The 26,343-nt window shown below is 39.5% G+C and overlaps 1 protein-coding gene across 1 annotated transcript in view; it reads left to right on the forward strand.

The window, feature by feature from the left end:
* col7a1 (collagen, type VII, alpha 1) overlaps nucleotides 1–26,343 on the forward strand; it is a 117,996-nt gene that overhangs the window by 74,985 nt on the left and 16,668 nt on the right. The window contains exons 80-101 of the mRNA XM_057845589.1: nucleotides 7–42; nucleotides 2,730–2,774; nucleotides 2,900–2,932; nucleotides 3,037–3,099; nucleotides 3,229–3,264; nucleotides 3,711–3,791; nucleotides 3,888–3,956; nucleotides 13,517–13,552; nucleotides 14,275–14,334; nucleotides 14,406–14,450; nucleotides 14,530–14,565; nucleotides 14,912–14,947; nucleotides 15,026–15,085; nucleotides 15,185–15,310; nucleotides 15,380–15,451; nucleotides 15,521–15,556; nucleotides 15,641–15,700; nucleotides 15,783–15,827; nucleotides 20,207–20,242; nucleotides 20,402–20,437; nucleotides 25,815–25,871; nucleotides 25,952–26,023. Coding sequence (XP_057701572.1) covers nucleotides 7–42; nucleotides 2,730–2,774; nucleotides 2,900–2,932; nucleotides 3,037–3,099; nucleotides 3,229–3,264; nucleotides 3,711–3,791; nucleotides 3,888–3,956; nucleotides 13,517–13,552; nucleotides 14,275–14,334; nucleotides 14,406–14,450; nucleotides 14,530–14,565; nucleotides 14,912–14,947; nucleotides 15,026–15,085; nucleotides 15,185–15,310; nucleotides 15,380–15,451; nucleotides 15,521–15,556; nucleotides 15,641–15,700; nucleotides 15,783–15,827; nucleotides 20,207–20,242; nucleotides 20,402–20,437; nucleotides 25,815–25,871; nucleotides 25,952–26,023 — 1,176 coding nt within the window. The remainder of the gene's footprint in view (nucleotides 1–6; nucleotides 43–2,729; nucleotides 2,775–2,899; nucleotides 2,933–3,036; nucleotides 3,100–3,228; nucleotides 3,265–3,710; nucleotides 3,792–3,887; nucleotides 3,957–13,516; nucleotides 13,553–14,274; nucleotides 14,335–14,405; nucleotides 14,451–14,529; nucleotides 14,566–14,911; nucleotides 14,948–15,025; nucleotides 15,086–15,184; nucleotides 15,311–15,379; nucleotides 15,452–15,520; nucleotides 15,557–15,640; nucleotides 15,701–15,782; nucleotides 15,828–20,206; nucleotides 20,243–20,401; nucleotides 20,438–25,814; nucleotides 25,872–25,951; nucleotides 26,024–26,343) is intronic.

The following is a 26,343-nucleotide window of genomic DNA, read 5'->3' on the forward strand; positions in this document are numbered from 1 at the left end:
TCACAGGGAAACCCAGGAGAGCCTGGTATCAGGGGACTAAGTGTAAGGACACACACGCACGCACGCACGCACGCACACACACACACACGCAGTGCTGTAAACTAACACTTGGGGTTCTGTGTCCGTGGCTGGTCCAAGTCTGGCTACTTGAATTTGCACAGTTAGACTGGTTGTTGATAATTTTGCGGATTCTCATTCTTCTTCTTATTTTTTTTTAAAGGGATCCTCGATCTTAAAGACATGTAGGCTCTAGTAAACCACAACTGTTCTCTTATTGTTAGAAACACATAAAATGTTAAATCAATGGCAATATTTTATAATATTTAGAACATATTTTTGACCGATAGTTGGCGCCATGATTTGCGGGCTCAGAGTGATGACGTAATTGGGACGTTTCCAATTATGTACAACATTTGTGTATTGCTGCCTAAACTTGCCAAGTAAAATGCCATGATATGCTGCTTTTGGATGCAATTTCCAGTCAAATGGAAACAAGGGGAGTGATGTGAGTCTCTGGAGATTTCCTATTGACAAGATGAGGAGAAATGTATGGGAAAATGCCTGTAGACTGACAAAACTTCCCAAAGACTCAAGGTTTTGTTCTCGCCATTTTTCTCCTACCGCGTTCGAGGCTTTTAGTCGATGACAACTTATGAAAAAGCTCACCTGAGCGGCTGGATATAAGCGGAGACTAAAATCAAATGCTGTTCCAACTATTTTCCCTCACACAACAAGCTCGGATAGCGAGTGAAATGCGCGCAATAAAGTGCCAAAGACAAGAAACTGCTGGCCGCTCTCTTAAGCAGGCAAGCCGCTGTTGTCGCTACAGCGGTAGGCGAACCTTCGGGCGTACCGTTAGTCACAGAGGAAGCTAATAGTTCACCTCTACTGTCAGTTCATCAGGCAGTAAGTGTGTCTGTTCAGTATTCAACTAATATGAGTGATGCTGCCACTCAAACTTGATCCAGACATGTCCGATGCAGCGGTACAGTGGCCAGCTGATGCGCGCCGAGCTCTTAATACGGACCACCCTTGCGAAGCTAAATGTGAGCTGGATGTACAAGACATTGAGGACACTAGATCCCAGGATTTGTTCCCGTCAGATGACGAATTAAATGAGGAAAGTCAGCCACGACACAACTCCGATCCTGACTATCATTCACAGTTTTATTACCTTCAGTGAGACTTTATAATGTCAATAGTAATGAAAATAAAAATGCACGAATGACAAGGTGTGTTCAGTCTTTTGGCCTGTACTGTATGTAAAGCACACGACACCTCTAGATGCTAACAATCTACATAATTATATTGGAATAAGTTTGATCAGGCAAAATCTGCTAACAAAAACAGGAGTTTTCAACAGCATACACTCTCTCGCTCCGTTGTCATTGAGACGCACTTGCCGCAAATACATCACCAGTTTTGCACAACTCTTGTCTTATCAGGTATTTCCTGCTCTGCATTTTGGCTTTGCTCCTCATCTTGTGAACGAGCAACCGTGTAGTCCTGCTCTTCACTTTTCCGCTCTGGTTCAAATTGGAAGGGCAGAACCGACGATGTGTTTGGGTAGCTCACGAGTGACACGCTGGAAGTTCGGCAACGGGGCCCGGTGACGTCACCGCACTGCGACGTCAATAAGAATGGCGACCTATCAGTTAAAATAGTTTTACAAATTTGATTAAAACAAAATCATTTAGAAGGGGTATTAATATCAAATTATCATAACTCATACTGACATTTATCTTTTAAGAATTACTTGTCTTTGAGATCGAGGATCCCTTTAATGAGTAGTATTAGATTTTGAGTATCACCCAGTGCAGGTATACATACATGTAACAAGTCTAGTTCAAGTCAAGTTCAGATGTATATATTTAAAAAATAAATAAATAAATAAAAAATACATCGACTTTATGTTGTAGCATGGGAAGCTTGTTCATGTGCTTGTAAAACCCATTGGAGTGTACCTGTGCTCAACAACAACAAAAAAACATCCCGTTTCCCACTTTTAGTGAAATGGGCTCCCATTTGTCACCAGCCCATTTTGTTAATAGGAGATATTGAGAAAGACATTACAGTGACGGGGTCACAAGAAATATTTTCCTTCCACTTTTTGACTTCAGAATTACATTTCATCCAAGTGACAAACCTCATTAACATTTTTTTAACTCATTGACAAAAAAACACTAAAATCTGTCAAGAGAAACCTATAGTAGTTTGTCATAAAATGTCAAATCGCGGCAGCAAACTATTGTCTTGCAGGCCTCTGTTGGCATCCGAGCCGCAAATTTAAGGCCTCTGATGCAATGAGTTTGAACCTCCCTTTTGTTGTATCCATGAGTGAAGTGCATCTGACATCCCTCGCCACCGTACTTTGGCAAACAGACACAGCGAAGCTTGTGCCAGCACGTGAATCAGCATACACCATAATTTCCGTATGCGCCATCTATGCAAATAGAGCCCTGAATGCCTGTGTAGTTCAAAATCATCCAGGTTAGATGAAAAAGGCTGAATCAAGGCAACTCGACTCACTTGTTTTCTGAAGCATTTCCTCTTTAATCCAAAATACTTCTTGAATTCTAAATTCTAATTATAAGTGTAAAACCTACCAGTATTTGTCACAATTGGCCTGTTGTTGTTTTTGTTTTTAAGTGAAAAAGTAGCGAGTCCCGTTAGCTCTATTCAACTTTTGACAACCCAATATTTATTGTGATCATAATTTATGTTATCAGGGCTCTCTTGGGCCAAATGGACTTCCTGGTCCACCGGGCCTGAAGGTGAGATGACGATTTTTTCTTTCTTTTTTTCCAAATAGGCTGCTGTATAGCAAACAAAATTTAGGGTCGGAAATGATCTGTATTTTCCAACCAATATATAAGATAATGTGAAATGTGTTCCACAGGGTAATCAAGGAGAACCCGGAGTTGGTGTTCAGGTAAGGCACTGGCATTTTTCTTCTTGGGTTATTTTCTTTTTATATCCTGCTCAGCATTCACATTACAATCCAGAGTTCTGATGAGTTTATCTGCTTCCTTGCAGGGTCCTCCCGGTGCTCAAGGTAGTACAGGACTGCCAGGAAACCCAGGTCCTCCAGGAGCTGTAGTAAGTATTTCCTATCAACAACCCTGTCATTTCAAGCGAAATGCGCTCAATTTTTCTTGTGAAATTCTCAGAAAATCCCATGGTGGCGGTGTGTTTTGTCATACTTGTTCATTTTTTTTCCTCATGTAGGGTCCACAGGGGCCTCCCGGCTTGTCAGGGCAGGTGGTAAGTATGCAGCGCTCAGCACGCATTGTGGCATTTAGTATTGAAATAATATAATGTGTTTTGAATCATGTAAGTAATTAGACATAAAAGCCAACGATCTCCCAGCTTATTTCACAGCAGGAATTACATAGATGTTACATATCTCAAAGGCATTTACGTCAAGAAATACTTGATTTACAATGTGTGACTGTGACTACAGATATATTGTTTTAGTGCATGGATTGCATAGCCAAATGCAATGAATAATAAATTGGTTGATAAAATGATTGTTATTTCTCTGAATGAAAGTCCTTTTACGCCATAAAATTTTAGAGGTAATTCAATTTTAAAGCAAGATACATTTTAAGTGTTAATGCTATTTTTAAGGTCAGTTCTTGTAATGCTTTTTTTCACTTTTGAATGTGGTATTTCTAAATGAATGATATTCTGTATATGGGATGTTTCAGGGTGAAGCAGGAAAGCCTGGGGTACCTGGACGAGATGGAGTGCCCGGGAAAGATGGATTACCTGGATTGTCAGGGAAACAGGTTTGTGCTGTGCATGTGTTGCACTGTGTATATGTGCATGTGTCATTTGTTGTATGTAGTTCTCAATCTCTTCACTATTTCAAACTTTTTGCACAGGGCATTGTTGGCCCACCAGGTCAACCAGGCCTCAAGGGGGAACAGGGAGACAGTGGTCCTCCAGGGAAGGTGAGAATATGTTGCAATAGTTTGTGCTGCCAGGTTATATTGGACAAGATCCAAGCGGCATGATGATTTAGTGCCTGAAGTCATAAAATAGCACCTCTGTGTCTCTATTATTAGTATCCTGCTGACAAAGTTTTGATTTGATGCACAGCGCTTCCTTCAGGGGGCCATTGGCCTAACCCTGCTGCTGTTTGTCCAATTGATGATGATGATGAGTCAACCATCTTTATTCTGTAAAACTTCCTGAGGTTGGCCAAGAGTCAAACACTTCGCTATACTGTGCTGTGCCTAAAGTAATTGCCCTGCCATGAAGTTTTTGGATAAAATGAATAGAGTGCACAGGTCCAGTTCATAAAATTCAGTATTAGTAAATTGCAAAATTGATGTCCATGACAGTTTGACTTCAGCAGAGGTGGGTAGAGTAGCCCCAAAAAATACTCAAGTAAGAGTAGCAAGAGTAGTAAGTAATATATACTCAAGTACAAGTAAAAAAGTATTTGATGAATACTCAATGCTTGAGTAAACATTGTGAGTTACTGTTTACATTTTTGTTTGATTATATTTTTTAAACAATGTAATTTTTTTTCTCAGCACAAAGTTATCTTTATGAACTGTTGTTATAATGATACTGTACAATAACCCATTACATAACCACATTAAGCCAAAGAAATACAAAACAAGAAACAAAAAAAAACAAAATCACTGAATTCCGCTGGGAGAAAAAAAGACAGAAATGAAGCATTATTTGTCCAAAGAACATGAGTGCCCTCTAGTGGAGAAAATAGTTCCTAGTTTGAATAGTGAATAGTTCCTTCATAGTTACTATTATGAAATTAAAAGGATCATATCTCAGGTTTTTCATGACCAATCAGTGCCCCAAAAAGCAGATAGAGGTTTAAATCTGTGCTTTCTATGTCAAATACCTCATTTTTTTACGGTGCTTTAAAGACACTACGTGATTTAACAGGCTAGCGTCAGTGGCGTGATCATAGAACGTCAAGCTTGCGTCTGAGTGGTATAATGGAGTCATGTGATTATTGTAGCGACGTCTCATTGGTTAAATTGGTAGAGCTAATCCTGGCACCGCATGCAAAAAAAAAAAATCTTATATGTAGAATAAAGAGGAAAAATGTAACGACTCTTGTGTAGCCCAAAGTAGCAGAGCAAGAGTAACGTTTTTTTCTTCACAAATCTACTGAAGTAAAAGTAAAAAAGTATGGCTTTGTAAAACTACTCTTGGAAGTTCATTTTTCTCAAAAAGTTACAAAAGTAAATGTAAGGAGTACATGTAACGCGTTACTACCCACTTCTGGACTGCAGATATACAGACAGACAGACAAGCTATTGTTTGGACTTGGATTATGTCAAGGTATTGAATTATTTAAACACCAGACTTTCACTCACCTACAATCTGTAAAGCTACTTACCAGAAATGTTTGGGGGGAAAAAAAGAATACCTCAGTACCAGCTGTTCTCATAGAAAAAAGACATTTATGCAAATATATATACTGTGTTATATATAGAGAGAGTGCAGGCCAAAAGTGTGGACACACATCATTCAATGCAACACAAATAAAGGCACCAACCCCATTGATAAAGCAATAAATTCCACTAATTAACCCTGAAAAGCATACCTGTGAAATAAACATTTTAAGTGACTGCCTTTTGAAGCTCATCAAGAGAATGGCAAGAGTGTGCAAATAAGCAGGCATGAAAATCTCTCACCTTTCGGCGAAATTCGCCGTTTTGAAGTCAAAAAGGGTGAACTACGTGAATTGTGTAGATCCGAGGAGAATTTTTTTGAAAGGGGGGGGTCGGGAGATTTTACTTAATGTCGGACGTTGGGAATGCAAGCGGGGAAAGCGGCACAAAGCCAAAAAAGTGCATCAGAGTGGGCAAAACATTGACTTATTTCAACGAAACAAAGGAGGGTTCACTGTTGTCCTGTCTCTTCAATGCCAAGCTTGGCTGCACGTCGGCCGTGAATGAACACCTAAAGCGCCGTCACCCAGTTTGTAAATCCATCTAACTAACTAACGACATGTTTTATTGAAGTTGTTAAGCCTGTGACGATATGCAGTGAGTCCATTTATCGCACGGTAAATAAAAATGAAGGCGGTAATTTTCACGGCTGCATTTTATCGTCGTGTGCATACATTTGTGCGTGCGTGGAGACGTGCGTTTTGATGGCATATGAGACTCAAGTTACTTTCACAGAGGTTTATTGGTTATCAACACGCCGCAGAATTAAAGTTCAAACACACAAAATAAGTAAAGATGCATATTAACCACTGTAAACGTTAGCATTGCTACATTGGCAGTCTTGTCCAAAACGCAAACTTAAACGCGGTTAAAAAGGTGACACCACAAACGTGAAAAATCGCTGGTTAACAGCATTTGCAAATGAAAAAAAGATTATTGACACCACATACAATGACAAAAAGAGCTTTTTTGCGGAGTGTAAAGCTAACTGTGAGCGGTTAAGCATTTCAAAATAAAAGCACGTCATGTTCGTCATATAAATAACGATTTCTGGAGTTAATCCCACATACTTTGGAATTCAGATTCTACACTAAGAATAGCTTTAAAATGAAACCCTTTATGAAAAATCTTATTGGCAATGTTATACTATTGTATATTGTAGTATACTATAACATTAATGCTAGATATTTTTTAAGAATTGTTTTGAATAATGTTGGAAAGGCGAAGTCAGTGTTCTGAATCTGTTTACGTTCCATTTTTTGCACTAGTTAATGCTATCAGCATTTGACCTCATTGTTTGTTTGTGATTTATTGTTGTTAGTTATGTGTTTATTGGTACTTTAATAAAGAATTTAAGTTTTCCAAAATGTTTTTATGAATTAATAAGCGTCATCAAAAATTTCATTGCTAAATTAGTGAGGAGAGATAAAGGGGAAAAACAGTCTGCTGACTAACCGGGAGAAAATTAGTCGTTTGGGACAGCCCTAGTTGTACAGTGTACCGGAACGTATTTCCTCCACACCCTTCTCACCTTTTTAACCCCAGACCCATTTTCATGCCTGAAATAAGTAATCAAAGCAAAGGGTGGCTATTTTGAAAATACTAGAATATTACACATTTTTAGTCATTTCACCTTTTTTTGATAAGTACATAATTCCACACATGTTCATTCGTAGTTTTATTACCTTCAGTAAGAATTTACAATGTAAATAGTCATAAAAATATGAAAACACATGAATGAGAAGGTGTGTCCAAACATTTGGCCTTTACTGTACACAGTACAGGCCAAGGGTTCATTCAGTTTAACACAAATGAAGGCCCCAATGATTTTACAATATTATTAGTAGTACAGTATATCAGTTAGTATGTACAGCATTATGTATTGCTACCGGTAATATTCTACATAGTCCAATTCAGGACTATGTAGAATAGTACCGGTAGACTTGTCCTATTGCTAGTCAAAATTAGTTTCTGTAGAACCTTTGGTCCATTTATTACTTCATACTGTTTGGTGACAAAAAGTCAAAATGCTAAAATTATACCCGATAACTGTGACCATGATCCCATTAGTGTCCCCGTGATGTGTTTCCTCTATCAACTGTGGAAGGCAATGCATCTCTCCGAGTACTCAGTCCAGAGTATGGCGCTGTCCATGCATGTCCATCATCGTAATGCACTATAAAATACTTCAATTATACGCAGCAAATAAACTATTTGAGCCGACACCGACCATAACACATACTATACCGGAAAATCTGTTTGCTTTCATTATTCTTATTTCATTATTCTGTCATTCCAGAGCTCCAACAATTCCCACTAGTGTACTGCAGTGTGCCTTCAGCGCTGCTGTTTTGTTTGTTTTTCATTTATTTGCTGCATCCAAAAACAAACAGATGAGTCATGGATGTGAAGTTCGGCTTCACTCTTGCATTTCTTCATGGATAATCTGCCCTGCCTAAGGAGAATTTCTAGCTAGCCGATGAAAGTTGGCCAGAGCCAAAGCTGCCAAAACACAAATCTTAGCGCGGATGACATGCAAACAACACATCTGATGGCTCTGAATCTCTTTGTCCTGACAAATAACATATAAATCTATCCTCCACGGGAATTGTTCTCTTGCCTGCTTTTGTCTTGAGTATGACTCTTTGGTGTTCAGTTAACCTGCAAAGCACATTACACGCCACCTTCAATCAGTCACAATTCTTCGCACTGTTACGCCTTTGAAATTGAAAGCGGACTCTGGAGAATCGTCGCCTTGTTCTGCTTTTGACATTTTGCATTTAAATGGCTGCCGACATCTTTTGGGAGATTGGCTTTGGCCTGTTCCAATTCTGTCAGTGAAACTCTAAATTAAACTCGAGCAGAATTGAAATGACAGTCAAGGTCACAAACATTGATACATATAAGACAGGTTTGCAGGAATATTCTCAAGAATTCTCTTGCCTTGAATTTGTACTAGATGCAACATTAATCAACATTAAATAAGGACCCAACGACGTCATTAATTCACCTAATATTTCTTCAGATGAGGACGTGTGTTCGCTTCATGTGTCTTTTTGTAAAATGACTCATAGCAAAGTACTACGCAGTCATCACTTTCTCAAAGGGTAGACCGATTGATTTCCGCCTGAATGAGCCACCAGCCACTAAACATCAGAGCCTCCAACACTGCCACACTTGAGCCAACTTGAGAGTACACTCAGGTGGACTGTGATGCATGCAGTGGCACATAATTGACAAGACTTACTTGTTCCTGTCTGTCTGTACAACATAAATTTCTATCCCGTAGCACGATGCAAACGAGCTATATATGACGCATTTGTTTCGCATTTATGTTGATGCACATTTTATGGGATCCATTTCTTCACTATCAATTGGTTTGCACTTTTTGAATTGTAGGCTGGGCTCATAAGATTTGTTGTCAGAAGACATAGAAAAAAAAAATATCAGGCAGTCACATAAGGGTTAGCACACACAAAATACTGGCTATCCTCATGTTTTTTTCCTTTGCCAGATTAAAGTTTAGCATGAGTGCATTACTGAAAAAACACATTTTGAAATACAGTGGGACTTTTACCAGAGGAACACTCATTGCAATTGTAAAAACAGCTTCACTTTCATTCAAACCGCAACTGTAAAAATCTTGCTTAATGATGTCATCTCGTTTTTGTCATAGCATGCCATATCAAAGGTATTATTTCCCTCAAATGTTTATAAAATACAAATAAAAAGTATGAAAAAGTATCTGAAACTTTTTGAAATTCTCAAATTTATGCATAAAATAAACCATCAAATGTGATCTATCTTTGTCAAAGTCACACAGATGTAAAATAAACCATCAAATGTGATCTATCGTTGTCAAAGTCACACAGATGAAAAAACAGTGTTTTCTTTAACTAAAACCACCCAAATATTTATAGGTTTTTATATTTTAATGAGGATAGCATGCAAACAATGACAGAAGGGGGCAAAATTAAGTAAGTGAACCCTTTGCCTCAGGAGACTTAAAGAGCAATTGAAACTAATTGTTACCAAACAATTTAAGTGAGATGTGTGCCCAATCACTGATGAATGGTTTAAAGCTGCACTGCCCACTATGAAACACACACCTGGTAAGAATTGTCTTGATGATAAGCATTGTCTGATGTGCATCATGGCTCTGTCAAAAGAGCTGTCTGAAGACCTGCGATCAAGGATTGATCGAAGGATTGATTTGTATAACGCTGGGAAAGGATACAAAACCTTCTCTAAAAGTCTGGATGTTCATCAATCGACAGTCAGAGAAGTTGTCTGCAAATGGGAAATCAAATGGAGAACTCACAGGCATAGTCCAATATCTTTGTGCACGCATCAACTATATGTAAAACTATGGCCAAGAATCGTGTTCATGGGAGGACTCCACAAAGAAAGCCACTGCTGTCTAAAAGAAACATTGTTGCTTGTTTAATGTTGGCAAAAAGGCACTTGGACACTTCAAAGAAGTTTTGGCAAAATATTTTGTGGACTGATGAAACAAAAGTTGGTTTAGGAGTAACACACAACGTCAGGCGTGGAGTAAAAGTGGAACAGATCACCAGCATCAACACCTCATCCCCACCATGAAGCATGGTGGAGGGAGCATCATGAACTGGGGATGTTTTTCTGCCTCAGGTCTTGGGCAACTTGTAATCATTAATGGAAGAATGAATTCAAAAGTTTGTCCGGATGTTTTGCAGGAAAACCTGAGGCCGTCTGTCAGACAGTTGAAGCTAAAAAGAGGATTGATGCTGCACAAGACAATGATCCAAACAACAGATGTAAATAAACTTGAGAACCTTCTGGAGTTGCCAAGTCAAAGTCCAGACTTGAACACCATTGAGATGCTGTGCCATGACCTGAAGACAGCGATTCATGCCAGACATCCCAGAAATCTGACTGAACTACAGCAGTTTTGTAGAAAAGAATGGGCCAAGATTAGTTCTGATCAATGTGCCAGACTGATCTGCAGCTCTGGTTGAATTTATTGCTGCCAAAAAAAAAAAAAAAAAGGGGGGGGGGGGCACAAAATATTAAATGTGATGGTTCACTTACTTGTTTTTCCCCCTTCTGTCATTGTTTGGGTACTATCCTCATTAAAATATGAAAACCTATAAATGTTTGGGTAGTTTTAGTTAAGGCAAACATTGTTTTTTATCTGTGTGACTTTGACAAAAATAGATCACATTTGATGGTGATTTTAAGCAGAAATGTGAGTATTTCCAAAAGTTTCAGATACTTTTTCATACTACTGTACATACAGTATAATAGTGGATGTCACTTTATCATATACCCTGCAGCCACAGTTATGTTAGATAATCATTAACAAAGAAATTGAGAATTTGAAATTAGGAATCATCCAGAACTGTGGCATGCAAATATATACAGTGGGGCAAATACTGTAAGTATTTAGTCAACCGCCAATTGTGCAAGTTCTCCTACTTGAAAAGATTAGAAAGGCCTGTAATTGTCAACATGGGTAAACCTCAACCATGAGAGACAGAATGTGGGGAAAAAAAACTGAAAATCACATCGTTTGATTTTTAAAGAATTTATTTCCAAATTAGAGTGGAAAAGAAGTATTTGGTCACCTACAAACAACCAAGATTTCTGGCTGTCAAAGAGGTCTAACTTCTTCTAACAAGGTCTAACGAGGCTCCACTCGTTACCTGTGTTAATGGCACCTGTTTTAACTCATTATCGGTATAAAAGATACCTGTCCACAATCTCAGTCAGTCACACTCAAAACTCCACTATGGCCAAGACCAAAGGGCTGTCGAAGGACACCAGAGACAAAATTGTAGACTTGCACCAGGCTGGGAAGACTGAATCTGCAATAGGTAAAACGCTTGGTGTAAAGAAATCAACTGTGGGAGCAATTATTTAAAAAATGGAAGACATACAAGACCACTGATAATTTCCCTCGATCTGGGGCTCCATGCAAGATCTCTCCCAGTGGCGTCAAAATGATAACAAAAACGGTGAGCAAAAATCCCAGAACCACACGGGGGGACCTAGTGAATGACCGACAGAGAGTTGGGACCAGAGTAACAAAGGCTACTATCAGTAACACAATGCGCTGCCAGGGATTCAAATCCTGCACTGCCAGACGTGTCCCCTGCCGAAGCAGGTACACGTCCAGGCTCGTCTGCGGTTCGCTAGAGAGCATTTGGATGATCCAGAAGAGGACTGGGAGAATGTGTTATGGTCAGATGGAACCAAAATAGAACTTTTTGGTAGAAACGCAGATTCTCGTGCTCGGAGGAGAAAGAATGCTGAATTGCATCCGAAGAACACCATACCCACTGTGAAGCGTGGGGGTGGAAACATCATGCTTTGGAGCTGTTTTTCTGCAAAGGGACCAGGACGACTGATCTGTGTAAAGAAAAGAATGAATGGGGCCATGTATCGAGAGATTTTGAGTGAAAATCTCCTTCCATCAGCAAGGGCATTGAAAATGAGACGTGGCTGGGTCTTACAGCATGACAATGATCCCAAACACACAGCCAGGGCAACAAAGGAGTGCCTTCGTAAGAAGCATTTCAAGGTCCTGGAGTGGCCAAGCCAGTCTCCAGATCTCAACCCCATAGAAAATCTGTGGAGGGAGTTGAAAGTCCATGTTGCCCAACGACAGCCCCAAAACATCACTGCTTTAGAGGAGCTCTGCATGTAGGAATGGGCCAAAATACCAGCAACAGTGTCTGAAAAGCTTGTGAAGAGTTAGAGAAAACGTTTGGCCTCCGTTATTGCCAACAAAGGGTACATAACAAAGTACTGAGATGAACTTTTGGTATTGACCAAATACTTATTTTCCACCATGATTTGCAAATAAATTCTTTAAAAATCAAACAATGTGATTTTCTGTCATTCTGTCTCTCATGGTTGAGGTCTACCAATGTTGACAATTACAGGCCTATCTAATATTTTCAAGTGGGAAAACTTGCACAATTAGTGGTTGACTAAATACTTATTTGCCCCACTGTAGGTGAGCTGTTACTGTATCATTATTATTATTTCTTATTATTAATTTACCAGTATACTAAGTGATGAGGCTAGGAGGATTTCTTATATTATCGACAAACCTTCGGTTCGGTTTTTCTGCTCAATAATAAAAAAAAAAAAACGACAAGAACAACTTTCAGTTACAAAATGAAGTACACACTTTATTTTCATTAGTGTCTCACATAAACCCATGCTACCATCTGTATCTGGTTGCTGGGCTTGGAGTTTGTTATCTATGTTCTAGCTATAATCTTAAACAGTGACCAGCCACATTGTTAGATGAGCATGTTTAAACATTTTACTTAGAAGGTTAGAATGGTTTATTTTAATGTCAAATGATTTCCGACAGTGTCAATTAGGGCGTACTATTAAACTTCCTTAACTGCAGGCATACTTTACAATGACCAGTTAGTGAATGTGTAAAGTATGAGATCCCCCCCCATGCATTCCAGTTGAATACATAGTATTGGTCTTTGGCCTTGTTTATGCTGCTGACTTGACCCGTGACGAGTTTGTTGAGTGGATCCTCACAGATGAGCGCCTCAGGCTCAGCACCTTGGACAGAGCCACCGTGACGCTGTCAGGCAGTTCACGAGTTTGATAAATTACCTGCGACACCGATTTCACTACGGTGTACCAGCACTTCTTCTCCCTGAACACACTGCAGACAATATTTAGAGAACATACAGCTGGCAGTTGAACGGTGCTGTACTTGTGCACGTTTCCTTAATTTTCTCTAGGTAAAACAAAAAGCCATACTACTGTATGCTTCTCAAAAAACTTGAAATTTAATTGAAGAGAAAATAATCGTATTTGATTCTTAAAAGTGAACCATCACAGCCTTGCAGCAATGAACACATAAAAGTGAATTTTATATTAACACACAGTCGAGTGGCTGAAACAACTGCCACCTCTGGAGCAGAAGAAGTAGTAAGCGATTTTCAAAATAATCTCCCGCAGCTCATAATGAAACAGATTTTTATTATGTAATAAAAAAATGGCACCTCGCTGTGCTTCTCAGGTAATTATGATCATATTGTTGAACTTTTTGTTCACTCTACCAGGCTACGGCAGGCCCCCCTGGTGTCAAAGGAGAGAAGGTGAGCCAGTTTTTCTAGTTGACTGAACTTTTAATCCCTTATAGGGTAAGTGACTAATTTTGGTCATTTATAAAAGAAATAAATTAATTAAATAACAGCAAGTAATAATATATACTGCATATTTTTAAAAATATTAACGTATTTTCCGCATTACAAGGTGCAGCGCATTATAAGGCGCACGTTCAACGAATGGCCGATTTTTAAATGTTTTTCATATATAAGATGCATAGAATAGCTACAGGAACGCTACAGCAGAGGCTGAGGTTACATTATGCATCCACCAGTTGAACGACCTGGATTATAAGGCGCACTATTGGCTTTTGAGAAAAATTAAGGCTTGTAAGTGTGCCATATAGTGTGGAAAATACGGTAATCATTATTGTATTTTTTTCATATGAATTAAAAACAGAAATACAGTACACACTGGTCACGGCCCCAAGTTAAACTCCAAAGTTGATTTTCATAACATTTAACTCATTGCATGTCACTGATGGTGATAAATGTCCAATTCATTCAAAACAGGAAGACTGTGAATGCTCATGTTAGTCGCTCATTCACCCCTCCCAGTCAAAATTTAAGCACCGTCAGTGGCAGTCAGTGAGTTAAATGTGTGCCCTGTAAGGGTTAAGAAATCATTATTCGTGCATGAATGGCTTAAACCTGTCTATTGATTTGGCAAACAAAAGTTTAACTCTTGCCAAACTCTGTCCTTTGCAAATCAGGGTCTCCCAGGACAAACACTACCAGGAATGCCAGGAGAGCGAGGACTACCAGGCGAAAAGGTTAGCACATTGCCTTTGTCAGACAGTGTGGACAAATGTCATTTTCTAAACTGCTTCTTGGTATCATTCAGGGTGGCCGTGGAGACAGAGGTGTTGCTGGCATCAGAGGCGAGCGTGTGAGTGGGATTGCTTGCAGTGCATATTTTAAATGACGTTGTTCACCGGCATGACAGCAAAGTATGTTGTCATCATTAGGGTGAGGTTGGCGAAGCGGGACAGCCAGGAGAAAATGTGAGTACCAATTGTCCTTCTAGTTGTCTGCACATTTTTGTTGAGTGTTTTCAATGCCCATTTGTGAGCTTTTTGAGACATGAACTTTGACGTTTGACCATATTTTTTAATTGCCTAAGAACAATTCACAGTAAGTTTCATGAACAAATTCTAATTGTCTCTGGAACCAGTGTGCTATGAAAAGGATGTGTCTTACTTGCCAGTTTAGCGAGATTTGTAGAGTTAACAATTATTGCCCGATGACATCAAATATAATGAGAATGTATCAATATGCAGCTTTTGTAAAGGTTTGTTTTGCCAAAATACTTGATGTTTCTACTCTGATTCATATCTTACTGTCCCTCAGGGAAGTCAAGGTCCTTCCGGGCCAAAAGGAGATAAGGTGTGTTATTCATTATTTCCTCAAAATTGCATTTCAATAACAGTGGAATATTGAAATAGTGAAACATTTGTGCTGTAGGGAGAGCGAGGCATAGGAATGATAGGACCTGCAGGAAGCACTGGACCACAAGGTTTAAAGGTAAGTCAGTTCATGTACTGTCACATAATGGCACTAAAATGCAAGGCATTTATTTTAAAAATGCATCCTCCAACACTGTCCCTGTCTTTTAACTAAAAGGGCGATCCAGGTCTCCCCGGTTCAGCTGGGCCTCCAGGGTTGCCAGGGAAGTCTGGGGATGGTGGGCCTCCCGGTCTGAGAGGGGAAATTGGAGAACTAGGACCCCCTGGGCCACCAGGAGAGAGGGTTGGTCCAGATATATTTTTTGTTTTTGTTTGTTTTTGTTTTAATATCGTTGCCATCGCTGTAAAAAAGGGTCTCCAAGGATTTCTAGGCCGGCCGGGAAATATTGGACCTCCTGGTCCAGTTGGTCCTACTGGGCAAGCTGTAAGTATACAGTCGATCCCACTTAATTAAATTGAGTTTGATTCAAGCCTTTAAAAATGTATTTTCCAGGGGTCTCCTGGTGTAGACGGCATGAAAGGAGACAAGGTAGCAATCCAGTTATGAAACACGTCATTATAAATGTGTTTTATGTCAATAAGGTTTGAAAACATGTACAATTGAATTGATCAGGGTGAAACAGGACTTGGCGTGACAGGTCCAAGAGGAGAGCGTGGCGAACCAGGAATAAGGGTAAGATCTCTACTCTCCATAGGATAACATTGAACTACCTCACACTTAGGTGCATCATTAATTTTTGCTGTTAATGTTTTAGGGTGAAGAGGGCCGTTCAGGCTTGGATGGCGAGAGGGGGCCAACTGTGAGTGTATAGGTTTTTAATTTCTTATTTTTTCAAAAGGGGAATTAAACTGCCACAACTTTTGGGATTGTAAAAACCTATTTACAGGTAATCCATACTAACTATTATAGGACTACTGTTGGAAATTTTATTTATTCCACTGTCAAACTATCCCTATTACGTTTAAATCATAATTCATAATTGTCTACAAATGATGATTGTAAAACTTATGGCGAGCAAATATTGTAGTTTGCCTTAATTTTGGTGGAAAATATGCACAGAAAAATGAGTACACTTGAGGTTAGAAAGCTAAATGAATGACACTTATTCTTTGGAATAAATTGAATCTTAATAACCACAAATGACTGCCTCATTACTGCACAAAGAGACTGTACCTGCATTATAGACAGCACGTAAACTGCCATTCACCGACGCGGTTTATTGATGTGAAACAAAAAGTTATCATGACAGTTTTGGCCCATGGGCCACCCAGTTGGACACCCGTGTTCTAATGGATTTAATAAAATGAAACCAAAAGGCAGTTCAGGAATAAAGAAAATAATGAATTGGTCCATGTTCAGTCAGTCAGTCAAAAATAGACAAATATATCACCAACTTTCCAGGTACAGTTGTGGTCAAAAGTTTACATACACTTATGGAGAACATAATGTCATGGCTCTCTTGAGTTTCCAGTTATTTCTACAACTCTGATTTTTCTCCGATAGAGTGATTGGAACAGATACTTCTTTGTCACAAAAAACATTCATGAAGTTTGGTTCTTTTATAACTTTATTATGGGTTAACAGAAAACGTGATCAAATCTGCTGGGTCAAAAATATACATACATGGATCTGAAGAAGCAAATCATTGACTTGAACAAGTCAGGAAAGTCACTTGGAGCCATTTCAAAGCAGCTGCAGGTCCCAAGAGCAACAGTGCAAACAATTATTTGTAAGTATAAAGTGCATGGCACTGTTTTGTCACTGCCACGATCAGGAAGAAAACCCAAGCTATCACCTGCTACTGAGAGAAAATTGGTCAGGAGGGTGAAGATTCAACCGAGAATCACCAAAAAGCAGATCTGCCAAGAATTAGAAGCTGCTGGAACACAGGTGTCAGTGTCTACAGTCAAGCGTGTTTTGCATCTCCATGGACTGAGAGGCTGCCGTGCAAGAAGGAAGCCGTTGCTCCAAACGCAGCACCTTAAGGCTCGACTGAAGTTTGCTGCTGATCACATGGACAAAGATAAGACTTTCTGGAGGAAAGTTCTGTGGTCAGACGAAACAAAAATCGATTGTTTGGCCACAATGCCCAGCAATATGTTTGGAGGAGAAAAGGTGAGGCCTTTAACCCCAAGTACACCATGCCTACCGTCAAGCACGGTGGTGGTAGTATTATGCTGTATTGCTGCCAATGGAACTGGTGCTTTACAGAGAGTAAATGGGATAATGAAGAAGGAGGATTACCTTCAAATTCTTCAAGATAACCTAACGTCATCAGCCCGAAGATTGGGTCTTGGGCGCAGTTGGGTGTTCCAACAGGACAATGACCCCAAACACACATCAAAAGTGGTAATGGAATGGCTAAATCAGGCTAGAATTAAGGTTTTCGAATGGCCTTCCCAAAGTCCTGACTTAAAACCCCATTGAGAACTTGTGGACAATGCTGAAGAAACAAATCCATGTCAGAAAGCCATGAAATTTAACTGAACTGCACCAATTCTGTCAAGAGGAGTGGTCAAAGATTCAACCAGAAGCTTGCCAGAAGCTTGTGGATGGCTACCAAAAGCGCCTAAATGAAGTGAAAATGGCCAAGGGACATGTTACCAAATATTAGCGCTGCTGTATGTATATTTTTGACCCAGCAGATTTGATCACTTTTTTCTGTTCACCCATAATAAAGTCATAAAAGAACCAAACTTCATGAATGTTTTTGTGAGAAAGAAGTATCTGTTCCAATCACTCTATCAGAGAAAAATCAGAGTTGTAGAAATAACTGGAAAATCAAGAGAGCCATGACATTATGCTCTTCACAAGTGTATGTAAACTTTTGACCACAACTGTATGTAAACCTCTGATATGTTTCGGGGGGGTATCAAGAGGGTAATTTTTTCCTAAATGTAATATATGAATTTGACCTGACTGATGTACTGATTGCATGAAGATATAGACACAACGAACAGGCTACTTAAATACACCATCATTTTAAATGACCATCCCTGCTCTAGCCTTAAAAGAGAACATGCACTGCTAACCTTTGTTGAAATATTTTATATTTCCAGCCTTTAGCTCTATCATCACTTAGTCTTTACCGTCATTGGACAAATACAATAATGGTCATACCCATCGGTCTAAAACTTGTAGTTCTATGTAATATAGTTTTTATATCAATTTATTTGTATCCATTAGTGTTGTACCGATACATTTCGTTTGCTTCCAGTACCGGTTCCCATAACTGCCTGTGTGGTATCCGCCAATGTACTGATTCCAGTTTTATTGGAAAAATACACAATTTTTGGAAGCCTTTTCTGAAGACGGTACACAAGAAAGCCCGGCCGTCTCATCAGACCATAGGACATGGTTCCAGTAATCCATGTCCTTTGTTGACATGTCATCAGCAAACTGTTTGTGGGCTTTCATTTGTACCGTCTTCACAAGAGGCTTATTCCTGGGGTGACAGCCATGCACACCAATTTGATGTAGAGTGCGGTGTATGGTCTGAGCACTAACAGGCTGACCCCCCACCTCTTCAATCTCTGCAGCAATGCTGACAGCCCTCCTGTAACGAGTCACATGACATTTTGGAGGGAAAATGACAAGCAGTACTCAATTTGGACATTTAGGGATGTACGCTTTTTCACTTTCACTTTTGTTGCCAGGGGCTTAGATATTAATGGCTATATTTTGAGTTATTTTGAGGGGGAAATAAATTAACTCTATTATATAACCTGCATACAGACTACTTTTCATTGTGTCAAAGTGTCATTTTGTCAGTGTTGTCCCATGAAAAGATACACTTAAATATCTGCAGAAAGCGAGGGGTGTACTCACTTTTGTGATACACTGTACAATCCAACTGAAGTGAGAGGGTTTGCAGTTCATTCATTCGCTGCCACACTCCCGCTTCAAGTGAATTTGGACGTCTATTGGTAATAAACTCACTTCAATTCATGACAGAAGCATGAAAAAGACCTTTCATCGGCCCTGCTAACAAGGGGGCGACATTCCCGTTAAAGTCAATGCATTGACATTTAAATGAAGTCATGACCGGTTTACTTCTTGACTAATTTTTAAAAGATTATTTTATCAATGTCAAAGCATGTGCTATATACTCAGTGGCTGCCATTGACGGCGCTAGACGTCCAATCCATTTGAAGTGAGACAGGTGGCTGCGAATAATTCGCTGCCACCTGTCCCACTTCAAATGAATAGTACGTCTATTAGTGATAAACGCATTTAAATTCACAGAAGAAGGGTGCTCGGATGCCCCACGATTTGATATCTATGATCGTCTTGGAAGGAAGGGGTGGCCAGTGCTAGTTTTTTTTTCTTCAATGTTTTTATTTTATGGCGACCGGGGGATGGAAAGTAGATATCGAAAGGTACATATTGCGCAGCATTGGCACGATAATTCTTAGTGCTCCCTGGTACCCATGACAAATTTTTTAGTAGAGTGTCTGTCTCGATGCAACACTAGTATCCCAACTCAGGATTTCCAACTACAAATTATTGATGGAATGAGAGTACTTGATTTGCGATCTTTTGACTGTGCATACTACATATGCTGTGTGACAGAAGGGGTATGTGCATCTGTTTATGTGGGTGGATAGCAGTGGGTCTAGTTGAATGAATAATAATATGATGGTGCACATACATTAGATATGATGATGAAATAAGTAAGAAATAAACATGCTTCAACAAATAGCTAAATGACCTAAGCTTGGAGTGATAGTAGTACTAGCCAACTGATTCAACTGTCCATTGGCTTTCACAGTTTAATATTTTTTTGGTGTGGGTATAAAAAACGTGCAATTATTGTGGCATTTATATGATTCCAAACAGCAAGTGGTTTTCTACTTTCACAACACTGTATACTAATTTTCAAATAAATGCCTTACTCTGATGTCTTGTATGCTTTATTAAGACATGATTTGAAACAGTATCCTGTTTAAAGATTTGTCAGACATATTAAGTATATTTGCACAAGATATAGAAAAATTATCAAGAAAAAACAGATTTGTTGCCTTGAAAAGCCGCATTTCCCCATTATTTCAAATTAGTAAGTTTTTTTTTTTCAGCAAGTCAATTTCTCACTACTTTTTTGAGAACAGTCATTGCTCTCCATTGTGAAACTGTATAATTGTGTATGTGTGTGTGTGTGCATTTGTGCCCATCCGTCAGGGTCCACCTGGGGTGCGCGGAGCTCGGGGAGAAAAGGTGAATACTAATGATGGACCTTTTCCCATTTGTTCATATCATCATGCGAGCATCATCCCATGAGCATTCTGCTCATGTGAATTAAATTGCATTGACATGCTCGGATTAAATGTTTTGCTCATTTTGTCCTTTTGTTATTGTTGTGTTGTTTGTTTGCAGGGAGATGTGGGCCTGCAAGGGGAGAGAGGAGAAAAGGTGTGTGCATGTTAATATCTAATAAACTCCACTGAAGTGGTCTGCCTGTCACTATCCTGTGGTGATTCATATGCATAAACAGCCAAACAAACAGAAACTAAACACAAAGAAATACAGTATATATCTCCACTGCAGGCCAAAGGTATTGGCACCCCTGCAATTCTGTCGGAAGATGCTCAATTTCTCCCAGAAAATGATTGCAATTACAAATGTTTTGGTAGTAATATCTTCATTTATTTTGCTTGCAATGAAAAAAACACAAAAGAGAATAGAAAAACTCCAAAAATGGGTCGGACAAAAGTATTGGCACCCTTTGAAAAATCATATGATGCTTCTCCAATGTGTGTAATTAACAGTTCCTTTTACTTACCTGTGGTACATAACAGGTGGTGGTAAATAACTAAATACACTTGCAGCTAGTTAAAATGGATTAAATTTGACTCAACCTCTGTCCTGTTTCCTTGTGTGTACCACACTAAGCATGAAGAAAAGGAATAAGACCAAAGAACTGTCTGAAGACTTGAGAAGCAAAATTGTGAGGAGGCATGAGCAATCTCAAGGCTACAAATCCATCTCCAAAGACCTGAATGTTCCTGTGTCTACCGTGCGCAGTGTCATCAAAATGTGTAAAGCCCATGGCACTGTGGCTAACCTCCCTTGATGTGGACGGAAAAAAAATTGACGAGAGATTTCAACGAAAGATTGTTCAGATGGTGGATAAAAAACCTTCAGTAACATCCAAACAAGTTCAAGCTGTCCTGCAGTCCGAGGGTACAACAGAGTCAACCTGTAGTGTCCGTCGACATCTGAATGAAAAGGGACTCAATGGTAGGATACCCAGGAAGACCCCACTTATGTCCCAGAGACATGAAAAAGCCAGGCTGGAGTTTGCCAAAACTTATTTGAGAGAGCCAAAAACATTTTGGAAGAATGTCCTCTGGTCAGATGAGACAGAAGTAGAGCTTTTTGGGAAAAGGCATCAACATAGAGTTTAATGGGAAAAAAACGAGGCCTTCAAAGAAAACAACACGGTCCCCACAGTCAAACATGGCGGAGGTTCCCTGATCTTTTGGGGTTGCTTTGCTGCCTTTGGCACTGGACTGCTTGACCGTGTGCATGGCATTATGAAGTCTAAAGACTATCAACAAATTTTGAAGCATAATGTAGGGTCGAATGTGAGAAAGCTGGGTCTCCCTCAGAGGTCATGGGTCTTCCAGCACGACAATGACCCAAAACACACTTCAAAAAGCACTAGAAAATTGTTTGAGAGAGAGCACTGGAGACTTCTAAAGTGGTCAGCAATGAGTCCAGACCTGAATCCCATAGGACACCCATGGAAAGATCTGAAAATGGAAGTTTGGAGAAGGCACCCTTCAAATCTCAGAGACCTGGAGCATTTGGCCAAAGAACAATAGTCTAAAATTCCAGCAGAGCGTTGTAAGAAACTCATTGATGGATACCGGAGGCGGTTGTTCGCAGTTATTTTGTCTAAAGGTTGTGCTACCAAGTATTAGGCTGAGGGTGCCAATAATTTTGTCTGGCCCATTTTGGGAGGAGTTTTGTGTAAAATGATAATTTTTTTTTTTTTTTTCATTCTCTTAATAAATCAAGATGTTACTACCAAAGCATTTCTAATTGTAAACATTTTGGGGGAGGAATTCAGCATTATTTGACAGAATTGCAGGGGTGCCATTACTTTTGGCCAGCAGTGTATATATTAGGGCTTTACCGAAAGCAAAATTCTTTGCCAAAACCGAAAACTGAATGTTGGAAACACTTGGCCGAAAACCCGAAAGGCCAAATAATACTCATGTTTGCAATTCATTTTTTATTTCATTAAAAAAAAAAAAATCATTATTTTCAAATTAATGCCCTTTGCCTTGGCATGACTTTTTTTTTTTTTTTAAACGAATAGTCCCTTCTCACAAGAACGCAAACATTTTCCGAAATGTTCTACGACCCCTGAGTCTCGATGAATTTTGTTTGAAAGGAGAAAATTCCGAAACCGCTTAGGATAGGGACAGTGAGCATTTTGTGGCAAACTCTGAACGCATTCTATGGCAGAGGTGCTGGCTTTGTTGTAGCTTTCTGTTTGGTGGAGGTCATGGCCAATGAAATCTTGATGAATGCTAGAGCTGGGAAAAAATATCATCAGGCGATATATCGCGATCCATGTCACGATCCGAGCATCTATACTTTTTTATGATTATCGATACCTTAGATACTTCTAATGTGATGCGCCAACGCAGCGCCAGCCACAAGCCAACAAACTAGTGATGTCCCAGTCTGATCTCTCTCCGTCCTGCTTTCCTCTTTAACGATGAGTGACAGCTGTTGAGCCCTTGATGTTGCCAGAGAAGCCTGGGAGTGCTATACTTAAAAGACGCCACATCATTGAGCATGTTTAAACACTTGCGATAGTGTGAGTGGCAATTCATTGTGTGTGTGGTATCAGCAGCGTGCGAGGATTTGAGTGGACTGACTCAATGAACCATTAAATAAACGCAAGTATTTTTCTACATTATTCTTGCTTAAAAATAATTCAGTGGGATTGGAACATTTTTAGAACGTGTTTTTTTTTTTGGTAACAAGTTACAATAAGGGTCCCTGAATTAACATTAGTTAATGCATTTTTAGACAATACTGTCCGTAGTTAGCTGGGATAGGCTCCAGCACCTCCGCAACCCTCGTGAGATAAAGCGGCATGGAAAATGAATGAATGAATAATGTATAAGTAACATTACAACAATGAATATAATTGCTTATCTACCATTTATTAATATATTAATTAACATGAGTTAAAGCATTAGTTAATGCGTTAGTTAATGCATAACCAGACAGTAACCAAGGCTAGGTTCATACTACAGGTCTTAATGCACAAATCCGATTTTTTTGTGTTTTTCCGACTCGAGTCAGGCATTAACTTGACGGTCTGAATGGGACAAGTCGCATAGAAGTGGACCATTTCAAATCCGATCTGAGTCACTTTCGTATGTGGTTCAAATCTGATCTGGGCCACTTTGGCTAAGTTCATACTACAGGTCTTAACGCACGAATCTGATTTTTTGTCATATCCGTTTTTTTGGCGTGCCCGTTCAAGTATTACGCATGCGCACTAATTCGAAGTCCGACACGCGCTGAGTAAGAAGACCCGCATGCGCAGAAGCATCAAAACAAATGACACACGTCATCCGTCATTCCAGGGATATCATATTTTGCTTTTCAAAAGGAGGACACAAATAACAGACATAAATAATCCCCGTTTAGTCTTATATTCAAAGTTTATATGGATCGATAGCATGCACGCACTGTCCGTGCATGTCACACACACATACGGGCAGTTTGCCCCAACTCTCGGCCGTGTAGGCAATGTTGAAATATTGCTCACTTGGAGCAGAGAGAAAACTGAGCATTCTCAGGGTTATCCTCAACCCATTTTCATTTTTTATGACTGTTGTCAAGCCCAGCCCTTCCCAAAAAGCCGTGTTCACTGCAAGCTAGGCACTAATAACGCACAGCTGCACCGGTACGGTAGCGTCTCTCTCGCTATTTGATGACGTAATTGCTGCATGAAATCCGATTTGGGAGAGTGGACAGTACAGACTGCCGCGACAGTCTGGAAAAATGTGACCCAGATCGGATTTGAACCACATACAAAAGTGACCCAGATCAGATTTGAAATGGTCCAGTTCTATGCGACTTGTCACGTTCAGACCGTCAAGTTAATGCCTCACTCGAGTCGGAAAAACACCAAAAAATCGGATTCGTGCATTAACACCTGTAGTATGAACGTAGCCTTTTTTTCAGAACGTGACTGGCGGTCTGAACTTTCTAGACTCCTAAATTGCAATTCATGCAGCAATTACATCAGCAAACAGCAAGAGGCACGGAGGACGGCAACCATGAAGGCATTAGCGCCTAGCTTGAACTCTGCTTTTAAGCACGAAGCGGGCTTGACCACAGTCATAAAAAATAAAATGAAGAAAAGAATAAGCCTTACAATTTTCGTTTTTCATTCTGTGCGCCGAATGAGCATTATTTCATTATTGCACACATGGCCGAGTCGGGGCAAAATGACGCACCCACGTCATTTCACGCACACACGTCAAGGCTCACGTGTGTGCGTGAATGCGTTCTATCAGTCCATAAAAAGACAAAACGGGGATTATGAATGTCTGTTATTTGTGTCCTCTTTTTGGAAATCAAAATATTATCACTCTGGAATGACATATACAGCTAGCGTGTGTAATTTGTTTTGAGGCTTCTGCGCATGCCGGTCTTCTTGCTCAGCGCGTGTCGGACTGTGAATTAGTGCGCATGCGTGATACTTGAACGGTCTCAATGGACAAAAGCAGTCTGAGCGGGCACGCCAAAAAAACAGATATGGCAAAAAATCGGATTTGTGCATTAAGACCTGTAGTATGAACCTAGCCTAATGGTTTATTAAAATTGGAAATATATATAGGCCTATGTAGGGTTATGGTTTGTTAACTTAAGCATTTATAATTTCTAAGTTAAGGGACACATGTGCTACACTTTACAATAAGGGTCCAAAAAGCATTAAGTAATGGTTAATAAAGGTTAAGGGGGGAGGAGGGGGAGGACTTAAGCATTTATAATTTCTTAGTTAAGGGACACGTGCTACACTTTACAATAAGGGTCCAAAAAACATTCAGTAACTGTTAATTAAGGTTAAGTAATACTGATGAAGTACGTTCACGTGAAATAATACCATACTCAAGGTTAGGTTAGCAGCACCTAAGGACTCACAGAGCAATGTTTCTCATTTTAAAATAACAATCACTTACTAGTACCAGTGGTCATGCCATAAAATTATTGTACTAAACCACAGCAAATGCACATGTCTTCATTTAAATATTACTTTGTTTGTATACTGCTCGCTTGATTTAACTCCAAACTATTCACACATGGGCTCAAATGCACTGTACTCGATGTGACGCAGGACATAGATGAAATGCAATTTCAGAACAAGCGTGTAGCAGTGATGAAGCAAATCTATTTTCCTTCATTTAATCATTTACAGTATATACTGGTATGTCTTTGATACCTCAAAATACTTCCAAACAAGTTGGCTGTGACCCAGTAGTGTTGCTTCTCGCCATGTTTTAAATGCGTCATCACAAGAGGACTACTGTTCTTCAAACTATTCGCTGGTAAACTTTCGGTCTTTCAACCGAAAACTGAAAATGCAATTTTAACTATTTTCAGCCGAAAGTTTTGTGGATAAAGAGTTGTAAAATTTATTTGGGAAAATGTAGTGGGTGTTCACTTGTGAACCGTTGCGCATATAGTATTAAGTTTTATCTACATGTTGTGGCTCTAAGTCTTAGTTTTAATACAATATTGTTTATTACAGGGGGACACAATGCTGATTGGGGGCCCTCCTGGAGAAAAGGGCAACATAGGAGAACAAGTTAGAGAAAGAACACAATTTCACATCACTGACCAAGATGTTTTCTTTTTGTTAAACTCATTCCATTCGATCTATTTTAGGGTGACAGGGGACCAAAAGGTGTGCAAGGTGAAAAAGGCACAAAGGGGCAAGAGGGCCCACCGGGGGAGCAGGTGAGTGCCTCAACTCTAATCAGACTACAGATGGCAAGATATTTTTGTCTTTCATTAACTCTTCGCCAGAAATAAAACTTCAAGTACCATACTGTGGACATAAAGCAAATAATATTCAATAAAGACATAATAGTTTGGAAAATTCACCATGTGATTTAATGTGAAGCATGAAATTTATACAACGCAAATTTGACAGATAAGGGTACATTCAGTAGAGCGGGACGTGGGGTGCTTAGGGTGCTGCAGCACCCCCTAGTGTTGAGGAGAAAATAGTGTTTTGGTAAAAAAAAATTTGTGTTAAAAATAAATAAATCCTATTG

The sequence above is a fragment of the Corythoichthys intestinalis genome, chromosome 9, assembly GCF_030265065.1.
Source record: "Corythoichthys intestinalis isolate RoL2023-P3 chromosome 9, ASM3026506v1, whole genome shotgun sequence".
In the NCBI taxonomy this organism is placed as follows: Eukaryota; Metazoa; Chordata; class Actinopteri; order Syngnathiformes; family Syngnathidae; genus Corythoichthys; species Corythoichthys intestinalis.